The 13,341-nt window shown below is 45.7% G+C and overlaps 1 protein-coding gene across 1 annotated transcript in view; it reads left to right on the top strand.

Moving 5' to 3' along the window:
- Positions 1–13,341, top strand: part of LOC144509919 (arf-GAP with coiled-coil, ANK repeat and PH domain-containing protein 3-like) — a 361,954-nt gene that overhangs the window by 265,118 nt on the left and 83,495 nt on the right. Inside the window, exons 9-10 of the mRNA XM_078238917.1 lie at positions 911–985; positions 11,923–11,934. Of these exons, the coding sequence (XP_078095043.1) occupies positions 911–985; positions 11,923–11,934 (87 nt within the window). The remainder of the gene's footprint in view (positions 1–910; positions 986–11,922; positions 11,935–13,341) is intronic.

Below are 13,341 nucleotides of genomic sequence, written 5' to 3'. Positions count from 1 at the left end.
CATTAGTTTGCCAGGTGCATATCATGGGGGACCCCTGTCATGACTTTTTTTATTCATTCGTGGGACATGGGTGTCGCTGGCTGGCCAGCAATTATTCCTCACCCCGAGTTGCCCTTGGAGGGCAATTGAGAGTCAACCACCTTGCTGTGGCTCTGGAGTCATCTGTAGGCCAGACTGGATAAGGACGGCAGATTTCCTTCCCTAAAGGACTTTAATGAACCAGATGGGTTTTTCCGACAATTAACAACGGTTTCATGGTCATCAGTAGATTCTTAATTCCAGATTTTTAAATTGAATTCAAATTCCACCATCTGCTGTGGCGGGATTCGAATCCAGGTCCCCAGAACATTAGCTGAGTTTCTGGATTAATAGTCTAATAGATTAATACCACTAGGCCATCATGACAGACAGCAATGTGCCCTCACGCTGGGGTTAATGGGCAGTTTAACGGGGGGGGGGAAGGGGAGGAGGAGGGTGGAACAATCCGGTGTAAAGATCTGATGGTGATATTTAAATTGATGCAAACGGAAGTCAGGATTCCCGTCCCGTCATTGGCAGGGACAGTCAATCGTGGAAATCCCGCTGGCGTAACCCAAATGTTTGCGACTTTAAACCTCACTAAAGAAATGACATAAACAATGGATAATTCTAGAAACAGGTCCAGGTCAATCCACTCGTGGTATTGAAAGGGTCAAATTCCTGTCGTTACTCCAAGGGCAAAGCTGCTTTCTTTAAATTCAAGGAATGATTCAAGATAGATTCGTAATCTTGTCATATTTTTATTTCGCTTTGAATTTTTCAGTTGACGTTTAGGCTGTGATTTTCTGCGCAGGAGAAATCCTTGAACTCTGCTGTGTGTGCAGACTAACACATTTCTTTTTTTTTTTGTTGCTTTCTTCCCCCTATTCAGCTGGACCAGCTTGTGATTGACTCAGCAGTGGAGAAAAGGGAAATGGAGCATAAACACGCACTGATACAGCAGCGGGTAAGTCGCAGGCAATGCTTGATCCCTCATTAGCCATCTGCGCTCAGATAAGATGGGGAACTGCGAGTGCCTTGGAGAGTGTTAGGAGCGTTGGATGCACTCAAAGTGTTCGGGTAATATCCTACACCACTAAGCTCAGGTGGCTTATATTGACAAGTGGGCTCCAGGAGAGCCTCAGAGTGTTGATGTGGCTGCTTTTAGCCTTTGTTACTGTCGCTAACCAACAGGTACGATACCGCCTTGCTGTACAACATCAAAATAAAGGAACTTGGAATCAGAACATATTGAAAAAATGCAACAAGTCTGGCAGCATTTGAGGAAGCGAAGATACATCGTTTTAGACTCAATGTTAACTCTGCTTCTCTCTCCACAGATGCTGTCAGACCTCTGAGATTTTTCCAGCACTTACTGTTTTTATTTCAGATTTCCAGCATCTGCAGTATTATACTTTTATTAGGGAGCTCAAAAAGGTCATTTCACCAAACAATCCCACTTCTATACTTGCTGTAGCATTAAGGTAGTACTAAAGCACCATGTTTCTTTGGTGTATTTACCATCCTTCTTTGTCTAATATGGTCGACCACATTGTCCCCCATTGTCCAGCTTGATTAACTTGCCCCTTGTTTGGTTACAATTCTTACACAGTCACTTGTAGCCAGAATACCTCCAGCAATGGCTTCTCCTCCCATCCCCCTCCCTCCCCACTCTGTCACCTCAGCAGACTCTCAGGGGTCTATCTCTGGACCCTCACCTTCCTCACTAACATGCTGCCTCTTGCCCGCATCCCCTGAAAAGCCACCTTTTCAGCTTCCGCGCGTAGACATTCAGTTCTACCTTTCCAGCCTCAATTCGCCCCCCACTGCCCCCAGTTTCTCTGGTGTCAAACCCAGTCTAAGATGAACCACAATTCTCCCGGGTTAAATATGGGAAGACCAAAGCCATTGGGCAAAATTTTCCCATCCCGCCCACCATGGGAATCGTAGTGGGCGGTTCACGGACCATGCAAAGGCCCGATTACTTCGGGCGGGGTTTTCTTGCCTTGGGACGAGCACAGCCGAAACATCCCGCTCATTGACGGTGGCACAGTGGTTAACACTGCTGCCTCACAGCGCCAGGGACACGGGTTCAATTCCGGCCTCGGGTCACTGTCTGTGTGGAGTTTGCACATTCTCCCTATGTCTGCGTGGGTTTCCTCCGGGTGCTCCGGTTTCCTCCCACTTTCCAAAGATGTGCGGGTTAACTTGATTGGCCATGCTAAATGGACCCTAGTGTCCATTAGCAGGGTGGGGTTACAGGAATGGGGCTTGGATGGGATTATTGTCAGTGCAGACTCGATGGGCCAAATGGCCTCCTTCTGCACTGTAGGGATTCTATGATTGTCTTCAGGGCCTGTAACAAACTCTAAGCCCTTTCCACAAATCACAACAGCAACATGAAGCCATAGGACGCCTTCAGTGCTCAGAAAAATCCTAAAGTGCTTCAAAGAGACCAAAAGAACGGACGCCAAGACAAGAGGGCATGTTTCTTTGTTTCCCTTCAGAGAATCAGCACATTCCCATTGGGCTGAATAACCTCATTCTGTGCTGTAACCATTCTGTGATTCAGTCGTGTGCCCCGTACCAATGTGGCGGGCGGTGCACCTCCTGCTCATTATGAGTATTGGCTTCAACACCTTGGAGGCTCAGATGCTTGTTTAGTGTATGGGAGGCAGACAGGGCACCAACAAATCTCTCCTGAAATTCACCACATTACAACTTGGGTTAATAAAAAATCACAACTTTCAGAATTAACAATATCATCATCTTGAAATATTTGAAAACAATCCATTGGTTGGAGATTTTATAGACTATGTTTCATCTTCCCCACGCTACCCTCAGCTGCAGGCAATGGATCCAGTGGAATTAATGAACCAGTCCATGATATGATCAGACAGCCATGAAATAATTGTACTGTGAGCTTTTAAAATGGAAACCATTATACGTTATGTAACATAGGGGATTTAAACTAAACAAAGAAATTGCACTTTTACCATCTCCAAGGGAGTGAATCATAGCATATTTAGCGTAGGAGGAGGCCATTCAGTCCATTGCACCTGTAACATGCTAGCTCTTCGCTATCTACCCTAATCACATATCTTCAGTGTCACTCAAAATCCTCAGGATCAAATTCTACATCCACATCCTCTGTTTGTTAATATTCTGTATATTTCATCAATAGTGTCAAAAGTCATCATCTGAAGTGTCACCCTCTACATTTTCAGTGTCACTCTCTGCACGATTGCTGAAACACTAAATATTTTGTGATAGGCTGCATGGAAAGTTCTTCCTCCACGAGGCAAAAATGAAGAGATTTCTTGGTGATCTTAGGCAGCTATTATATTTTCTAATGTGTTTCGAGAAGTGTGTTTTGATTTTTTTTCCATCATTCAGACATTCAACGGGCCAGGTGATTCAGTTAAGAGGGGCGATCATACTTTACCATTTGCACCGCACATTAAAGGTGGCTCTTTTATTCCACTTCCTTGCACCTTAATATTCACATGTATCTGATTTACTGCCAATATCATATTCTGGGTCTGACTCCTAACTCTGATAAGTCTCACAGGTGAAAGCTTCCTTTAAGAGTCTCTTGCATTCTGTCGCTCTCGGTTGCTCCAGTCTCTTCATCTTCCCTTTCTCTAATTGCTGCCTGTCGCTTTCCATCAACTTTTTGCTTTTTTTGTTCCAGCCTTTTCATCTTCCCTGGCTCTGCGTGCTGCCTGTCACTTTCTTTGCCAAGCAGTATTTCCGAGTGTTACATACATGAAACAAATAAAATATGAAAGGAAGCGAGGGGCATGTTACTTAAATTTATCGCATTCTTTCCTGGAATGTAAGTTCAGGTTGGTTAAAGCATGTCCGAGTTACAGTGTCAACAGGGACACAAAGTAGGCAGAGTCATGAGGTGTCCTGCTAGGATGCCAAAGCCCCCTGAGTGGGAGGTTAAGCGTCGATTCCCCTGTGACATGTCTCTTGGTCCAAGGTACCATCCCACCACATTTAGCGGAGATTGTGCTGAGGACCTTGGAGGAGTTTGCCAACAAACAGACAGACATTTTTAAATATATAAATGGGTGTACAATTCAGAATCCTTTTGTACTGTACTTCCATCTTTAACAGTCTATGCATCCACACCTTTATCCCTCTAATTTGTTAGGGACCTTACCAATTAGGGTATTGTTCCTTTAACTGCTCTTTATCCCTAAATTTACTTTGCCCTTCTCTGCATTGAGTTACATCTGACATCTCTGCGGTTCAGACTGTAACCCTAAGGCGGAACAGTACAAGATTGTGGTTTTGTATGAGAGTTTTCAGGCAAGTTAGCTAGGGTAAATGCATGGGGTTATGGGGTTAGGGCCTGGGTGGAATTGTGGTTGGTGCAGACTTGATGGGCCGAATGGCCTCCTTCTGCACTGTAGGGATTCTATTTGGTAGACCCAGTTTTAATGATCCATTGGCTTTAATGACCTGTCGGTCCTATTGTTGCAATGGAATTGTTGGCTCTCTAAGTTTCTGGCCCCCAGTTCTGTTGGAAGCAGCCTCGCTTCATCACCGCGATACATTTGAAAGGTGGAGCTTACTCTGTACGAATCTGCAGGGTTGGGGGATGGGGTTGGTTCAGACTGTAAAGCTGCATAGTTTAAGGTACCAGAAAAAAACAAGTTACGATTCATGAGATGAATGCAATGAGATTCTTGATGGACGTGGTGGAAAATGCCAAGTTTTTCCAACAATGGGTAAACACAATCAGTATCTCAGGCAGGCAGTAAAGGAGTCAGCAAGTTGTTGCCTCAGAGTTCCTGCAGCAGAGCTGAGTCACATCACACAAGCATCAAAACACAAAGTAATTGAAAACAAAAGCTTTACCAGTAATTTATTCTCTCAGCTCATACGCTGCTGAAACCCTCATTCATAATTCTGTTCCCTCTAAACCTGACTATTGTGTACACTCCTCAATGGCCTCCCGCATTCTACCCTCAGTTAACTTGGGGCGAGGGCGGCTGGAAAATCCCGCCTCTGTCTCAGGAGATGATGTGGGCTGAATATTTTTAAGGCAGAGGTAGATAGATTATTTTTGGACAAGGGAATCAAAGGTTATCAGTGGTAGATAGGAATGTGGAACTCAATACAAATAGATCAGACAAAATCTCAATGGGCTCAAGGGGCTGAATGGCCTATTTCTGCTCCAATTTCATATGTTTGTACACATGATAACAGTAGATCCCTGAGCAGCAAGAACACCATAGGGACGTGCACCCGCCCACTCACCATAGTACTGCCAGGGTTTCAGAATGACACTTTGCTGCTTTATTGGTGAAGGAATGGGTTAGCATCTTGTTTCTTCTTGGTGGAGTCCATATGCAGTCCAGCATGGCACAGGCATACTTATTGTTGTTTACTGCCAGACTATCGGTGGGATTTCCAGGGGAAGTATTATCCCCCTTTGCCCCATTCCTCACACATGCCCTGAACCATATGTCAAGATGATGGTGTGAATGTAGAGAAACCATTTTCCTGTGTGTTCATTTGTTCCATGTTTTATTGTGTGTGTCTGGTATCTGTGTGTGTGTGGTTAGTTGAGCCTAGGTGTGGTCACTTAGAAAAACGAAACCAAACGGTAGGCAAACATTCTCCCCGTGTCTGCATGGGTTTTCTCCCGCAGTCCAAAGATGTGCAGGTTAGGTGGATTGGCCGTGCTAAGTTGCCCCTTAGCGTCAGGGGGACTAGCTAGGGGAAATGCATGGGGTTATGGGGATAGGTGGGATTGTGGTCGGTGCAGACTCAATGGGCCGAATGGCCTCCTTCTGCACTGTAGGATTCTATGAAATGCTCTAATCACGAGAGAGCAGACATTTTAAAACATGGTAAATAAAACTCCTAGTGCACAAACACAGACTGTGTGTCATCTCTGCGTATCGCACCAGAGGCAGTCACACTCCAAGCTGTCCTGATACTGCTGCCCCTGGACATCAACTATAAACAGCTTTTCAAACGGATCTCAGTTTACTGCGATGCTGCCGCAAGGTCAGTGCAGAATTTGTTAAACTAAGGACACCTATTCAGGCTGGGCAATTACAGAGTCCCAGACCGCCTTGCCATTATCAGCAAATTACAGTGTTTGATAGATGCTCTATTTAGGAAACATTTTATTAATGTTGTACCACACCAATACTTACAGCAGCTTTGAAAGCTGCAAGGTCATCTTTGCTGCTGCCAGTGGCTTGGGCAGGGGGCCAGCAATGCTATTTGCCTGATGTTAACCATATGTTGTCTCCTCAAAATCAGGAGAGTTCTGGTGGGCAGGACATCAAGTTACCGGTGATGAAGCTGAAACAATAAGTTGCCCATTTGCAGATATTTTCTCTGTCACCCTCCGTGGCTGCACTCTCACCTCTGTGTTTGTGGCTTCGCCTCCAAGGGCTTGAGCACGTAATCTAGGCTGGCACCTCAGTGCATTTCAGAGTGAGTGCTGTACTGTATCAGGTGCAGCCTTTCAGCTGAGACCTCACCTTGCTTTTAAATGTGAACGATCCCACGGCGCTCTCTGGTGAAGAGCAAGGGAGGCCCAGCAAGTATTGATCCCTCACCCAGTGGCGCTAAATCAGGTTACCTGGTCATTATTTGAGACCTTGCTGCGTACAAATTAACTGCCACATTTTCAACTCTACAACAACAGGGCGGTACGGGGTGGTACAGTGGTTAGCACTGCTGCCTCATAACTCCAGGCACCTGGGTTCGATTGGGTCACTGTCTGTGTGGAGTTTGCACATTCTCCTCGTGTCTGCGTGGGTTTCCTCCGCGTGCTCCGGTTTCCTCCCACAGTCCAAAGATGTGCGGGTTAGGTTGACTGGCCATGCTAAATTGCCCCTTACTGTCCCGGAATGCGTAGGTTAGAGGGATTAGCGGGATAAATATGTGAGGTTATGGGGAAAGGGCCTGGGTGGGATTGTGGTCGGTGCAGACTCGAGGGGCCGAATGGCCTCTTTCTGCACTGTAGGGAATCTACAATAATAGCAACTACTTTGAAAGCATTTGAGGGGCTCTGTAGAAATACACATTCATTCTTCCTGTGACAGTCCTCTGTCATGTCCTGAATTGATATTTGTATCAAGACTTGTGAGGAAGGTGTGTGATAGCACTGAGATAGTGCACAAACCTGCAGCATTGAGTGCTCAGTATCAAGGGCAAAGATCAGTGCCTGTTACTGGTGACAAGATGAGAACGCTTCAGTGGATGGGCCTGCAGACTCTATAAAACTCGGAGCGAGCAGAAGGTACTTTTTGTTCCTGAAATGAAGACACCAGAAGTTGCAAGGTCATCGCCATGTAAATCCTATGTAAGTTGCAAGCTACTCCGAATCATTAAAGCTCGTTATTGTAAGTGGTGGAATGGTTAACAGCGCAGTTTAACTGCGCAGTTTAACCTGACATCCGTGTGACTAGAATGAACACATACAAAGAGATCAAAAGAAAATTCCACAGCACTCTTTAACTCAGTCTCCAATATACATCTGGCTGGATTTTTGTTCTCTGCTCAGCCTTTAATGAATTTCTCTGAAAGGCTGCCTTCCTTCTGCCAGATGGTCTGTCATTCCGTTTCCCATTTAAAAAACACACACACACATATACACACTTGAATAGATTCTGCCACATGTTTCTGAGGACAGTGTGTGTGTGTGTGTGTGTGTGCATATTTGTGCATTTGGGGGCAGTACAGTGGTTAGAACTGCTGCCTCTCAGCTTGGGTCACTGTCTGTGTGGAGTTTGCACATTCTCCCTGTGCCTGCGTGGGTTTCCTCCGGGTGCTCCGGTTTCCTCCCACAGTCCGAGGATGTGTGGGTTAGGTGGATTGGCCATGCTAAATTGCCCCTTAGTGTCAGGGGGATTAGCAGGGGGTAAATGCATGGGGTTATGGGGATAGGGCCTGGGTGGGATTGTGGTCGGTGCAGACTCGATGGGCCGAATGGCCTCCTTCTGCACTGTAGGATTCTATGAACGGTATCTGTGTACTTTTAAGTGTATACATGTGCATCTACACACATGTGTGTGGTCATGCATGTGTTCATGTTTTAGTGCATGCATGTAAGGATAGGTGCATGTGTATTTTGCTGAATATGCGCACGTGTGTCTCTGTGTACCTTTGTTTCTGAAGGGTAAATCTTAAGATTATGTTGGATCTGTTTATAACTCTGCTGCTTTCGATTTGATCAATGATCTATGATCGTGGGTGGAATAGCGCTGGGTGCGGGACTGCGATGGGCATTGGTGCCAGCGCATGAAGGCGGTGATGAAATCAGCAGAAGTGCAGACTCCTATTTGCCGTGCAGTGACCTGTGCTGGAGAGTGTGTACGGGTGGATGTTGGAGGTGAACAGCAGCAAACCTGGCCATGATGCGGCCAGTTAAAATAGCCGGACACCAATTGCCTTCACACGCACAATCCAGCCCTTGAATGAAGCACAGGAATGGGAGCTACCATCTTCAGGGATGGAGAAGAATGGTGGTGGGTGGAAGAAGTGCCTGACTGAGTCTAAAATGAGTGAATGCTTGTGTGCACACAAACACCTTCCCTTTATTAGAACACAGTTCCCTCCCCTTTAATATAAAGGCAAAATACTGCGGATGCTGGAATCTGAAACAAAAACAGAAAATGCTGGAAAATCTCAGCAGGTCTGACAGCGCCTGTGGAGAGAGAATAGAGCCAACATTGAAGCATTGGTTCTATTCTCTCTCCACAAAGGCTGTCAGACCTGCTGAGTTCCTCCAGCATTTTAAGTTCGTGTTCCCCTTTAAGCCCCACCTGGAATTAATCCCCAATTAAAAATCATAAATGGCCTCCTAGGGTTTTGCCAATGTTAATCCTGAGCCAATTCCCAGTTATCCCTTGTCCCTCTCTCTCTCTCACGCTGTTTTACACAATAGATTTGAAGAGTGACATGTTGTAGCCTGTGGAATGCTGATTGGATTTTCCTTGGTGTATTATCAGAGGCATTTACATAAATCTGTGGATCGAGAAAGATGCAATTTGTTTTGAAATTCCGACCAAGTTATGGTAGTTAGTCAAAGTTAAACTATTAAACTGAAAATACAGGGGAAATATCTGTCAATGCCAGGACAACAAAAAGACAGATTAACCCTTTAGGTGAAGAGGAGATATCAGCAGAAAATATTAAACGTGTTTAGATACCAGCTTCAAACAAGCAACAAGACCTCTATCAATAGAATTGCTGAGGGGGTCTGATAATCATTTGCTGAAGCATAAACTTTATAGATTGTCTGTGAAATGTTACACCAAAGTGTCACAGACCCTAATTATCCAGATCATTATCAGAATCCAGGCCGACGCTTCAGAGCAGTACCGAGCAACCAGCGCTGTCAGAGGTGCTGGTTTTAGGATGAGATGAGTTCAACCTCAGCCCCATTTGCCCTCTCAGGCGGACATGAAAGATCCTGCGGCACTATTTGAAAACGTGTAGGGAAGGTCGCCCTATTTATCCTTCAATCGACAATACTAAAAACACATTTTCTGTTCATTGTCACATTGTTGCTTATGGGATCTTGCTGTGCCCTAACAGCCTGTCACGTTTCCTACCTTACAACGGTGACTGCATTTCAGAAAGTACATCATTGGTTGTAATGTATTTTGGGAGGTCCTGGAGTCTTGGAAGGTTCTAGAAAAATCAAAGTCTTTCTATTAGAGAGCTCAAAATACAAGAGGTCCCCAAACCTTTTCCTCATGTGACCCCATCTTAAAGCCTTAGACTTTGTGGCTGGAATTTTACCGCCCCGGCTGCCACGGGAATCGGAGCAGGCGAGGGGCGGATTCATGAAAAGACCCGTTGACCTCAGGCGGGATTTTACGGTTTTGGGACGAGCGAGGCCATAAAATCCTGCCCGCACGTGTGACCCCAGAGTAAAAACTGGCGAGGGGAGGGATCTGTAGGATTTAGAGAGTTGTTGAATGCTGAGGGTGGGGGAATGAGGGAACAGAATTAAAATCACCACCCCATGATATAACACAATAGATGAAGTGGATGGTTTTAGGGTTTGAGTTCCAGGTTGTGGTGCCAGAATGGACAGTGAATGCTAATAAGTGACTCAGCCCTATGAGAGTTTACAACGATGGCGATGGAACAAGAAACCTTAATGGATATCAAAATGGAACTAGGAAAGTTCCTATCAACAAATGGGATTCGGGGTTGGAAATACTCCCAGGTGGGGCCAGATGCACCAAAGGCCTTCTCCTGCCCTTAACTATGCAGATTTTTTAATCTGTGCATGGGATGTCACCGTCGCTGGCTAGGCTGGCATCTGTTGCCCATCCCTAGTTGTCTTGAGAAGTTGCCGCCTTGAACCATTGCAGTCCGCGTGGTGTAGGTACACCCACAGTGCTGTTAGTTTAAAGTTTATTTATTATTAGTCACAAGTAAGGATTACATTAACATTGCAATGAAGTTACTGTGAAATTCCCCTAGTCGCCATGCTACGGTGCCTGTTCGGGTCAATGCACCTAACCAGCACGTCTTTCAGACTGTGGGAGGAAACCGGAGCACCCGGAGGAAACCCGCGCAGACACGGGAAGAATGTGCAAACTCCACATGACCCAAGCCGGGAATCGAACTCGGATCCCTGGCGCTGTGAGGCAGCAGTACTAATCACTGTGCCACCGTGTTAGGAAGTGAGATCCAGGAGTTTGACTCAGCAACAGTGAAGGAACGAGGGAGGTTTGCTCGGTCTTAATGTTTGACGCCGAACAAGTGTGCACCTGTCCATGCAAGGGAGGCCGGGGAGCAAGTTGATGAAACATTTGCTGATAAGCATGTACAACAAAATTAAGGGCTGGTAAAAATGGAAGTATTCTCCAGGGAGGCAGCATTATATGGGCTAATTGGTCCTTACTTACTGCATTAATTGATTTTTAAATAGCAGAATGGAATGAGATCACTGTCTGTCTCAGATGGTACTGATGCTGTAAGTTCTAATGGCCTTGTAAAACAGAGAATCCATTGTGACTGAAGCAACTTTGCAATACTGCAGCATAATCTTGCGCTCAATCTGATAAATTACAGTTAATAGTCCTGTATGAGTAAGCGCTAAAAAAAAGCTGTAGGTCATTGCTAAATTTTGTGGAGAGCCTTGGGGCTGATGTTACATGTTACCAGTGAGGAGTCCCTACCCAACTGCTGCACGGTGCGGCCTGTGTGTACACAGCGCGCAGACGGTGCTACTGATGGGTAAAATTGGCCTGTAACGCTAACGGCACTGGAAAAAATAAATCCAAGTTACTGGCATTGCATTCACGGTCGATGGCAACTCAATCCCAGTGGCAGTGATGGTGAGTGCCAAGGTTGTGGTTTCCCACAAGGCAAAACCACTCCCAATGCCAGATACGTCCTGGCTGCAGAATTGTGACTCTTTGCTTCTTAAGTGGTGAACGGAATTGAAGTCCACAGTTTGTCATGCCCTCCTATATTGCCAATCCTGGAATGTACCAGGATATAACAGTACAATGAAGCTGAAGCCACATCTCAGTGACAACAACTTGGGAGATAACAGTAAGGAAGCTCTAACCTGACTCCAAAGTGCAATTCTCTCCCCTAGGGAATTTTGGGATTCTGAGTCCGCTCAGACCCAGACAATGAATGCATTCTAACTGCAGCATCAGTCAGAGGCAAAGCCACCAATGCTGCATTAACGGTATAAATTCATCCTCTGTTTGCTTGTGGTTGCAATACTTCAGACAGGCAGGGATATAAGGGCAGAGTCACAAGAGTCTTCTTAACTTGATCACATTTAATTGCAGGATGAATGGTCCCAATCAGATCAGGTGAATGTGCTAACTTATTCTTCTCTTTCTTTCCCCCGGTTCACCTTGATGCTCTCCAATCAAACCTCTATAGACTCTGCTACAGGTAAGTGCAAAACAAATCCTGTTGATATCCTTGTAGAGTGTTTTTTCATCTGATTTATTTCTAAAAGCAAAACACCTAAAGGAGTGAAGCAAGTTTGATGAGAGCCTGCTTAAGATGGGAAGAGGAGAAGGTTAAGGGTTTTAAAGTTTATTTTATTGGTCCCAAGTAAGGCTTACATTAACAATGCAATGATGTTACTGTGAAATTCCCCGAGTCGCCACACTCCAGCACCTGTTCGGGTCAATGCACCCAACCAGAGCGTCTTTCAGACTGTGGGAGGAAACCAGACCACCCGGAGGAAACCCACACAGGCATGGGGAGAATGTGCAGACTCCACACAGACAGTGACCCAGCTGGGAATCGAACCTGGATCCCTGCTATTGTGAGGCAGCAGTGCTAACCACTGTGCTACCGTGCCGCCCAGGACACTTTTTCTACAGGACACTTTTAGGTGCTGACTTTCTTCCCCTCACACAAGGAGGTTACTCAGCCAATTGTAACTGAACCTGTTTCATTCTTGTATTTAGCCCATCTGAATGGACTGGATGAGCACCAAGTAGGAATACTACCTGGGAATAGGCACCAGGTGGGAATATCACCTGGGAATGAGCAACACTTTAGGCCTTTAAGACCAGTGCAAATCCCTGGCTGGTTCTGTGACAGTTAGTAACGACTTAAACTGACCTTCAGCCTCAGAGTGGCGGTCTGCTGTTCCCTAGATCGAATATTTAAGAACGTACTTTCAGTGACAGGTGCTGGCGACAGCTCCTTTTGAGGAGCTACAATGTAGATTCACCAGAAAGGTACCAGGGCTGGAAGACTTCAGTTGTGAGGACAAGTTGCATTGTCTTTCCATGTAGAAGCAGTGATCTAATTGAAATGTTTAAAATAATATAGGAATTCTAAAGGGCGGATACAGAGCAACTATTTCCTCTGGTGTGGGTATAATCTTCAAATAGAACTTGGCTATTTTAGCTCATTTTAGGAGTCAAAAGCATAAACGGTCGGGAAAACCTGGAACTCTCTCTCCCACATGATTGTGGATCCTGGATTGATAACATTTCCAAGAGTGAGATTGATTTGCATCCTGAGGGTTTTAGGGGATATGGAGCAAGAGAGGGTAAATGACATTGACGCACTAAGCGGGCAACAGAACAGGCTCAAAGAGGCATCTCCTATTGGGGCTGGGGAAGAGTCAGGCCAGCATCCTCTCGTGCCCAGTTTCCAAGGGCACTGCTTATTGGTGAACTCTGGTAGAAGCACTGTGAAGTGTCTGCCATGCTCCTTTCATATACTCATAGGATCCCTACAGTGCAGAAGGAGGCCATTCGGCCCATCGAGTCTGCACCATCCACAATCCCAACCAGGCCCTATCCCCGTAGCCCCACATATTTACCCTTCTAATCC

The sequence above is a fragment of the Mustelus asterias genome, chromosome 22, assembly GCF_964213995.1.
Source record: "Mustelus asterias chromosome 22, sMusAst1.hap1.1, whole genome shotgun sequence".
Classification (NCBI taxonomy): domain Eukaryota; kingdom Metazoa; phylum Chordata; class Chondrichthyes; order Carcharhiniformes; family Triakidae; genus Mustelus; species Mustelus asterias.
The sequence above is the reverse complement of the archived record's forward strand: the minus strand, read 5'-3'. Positions and strand labels throughout refer to the sequence as shown.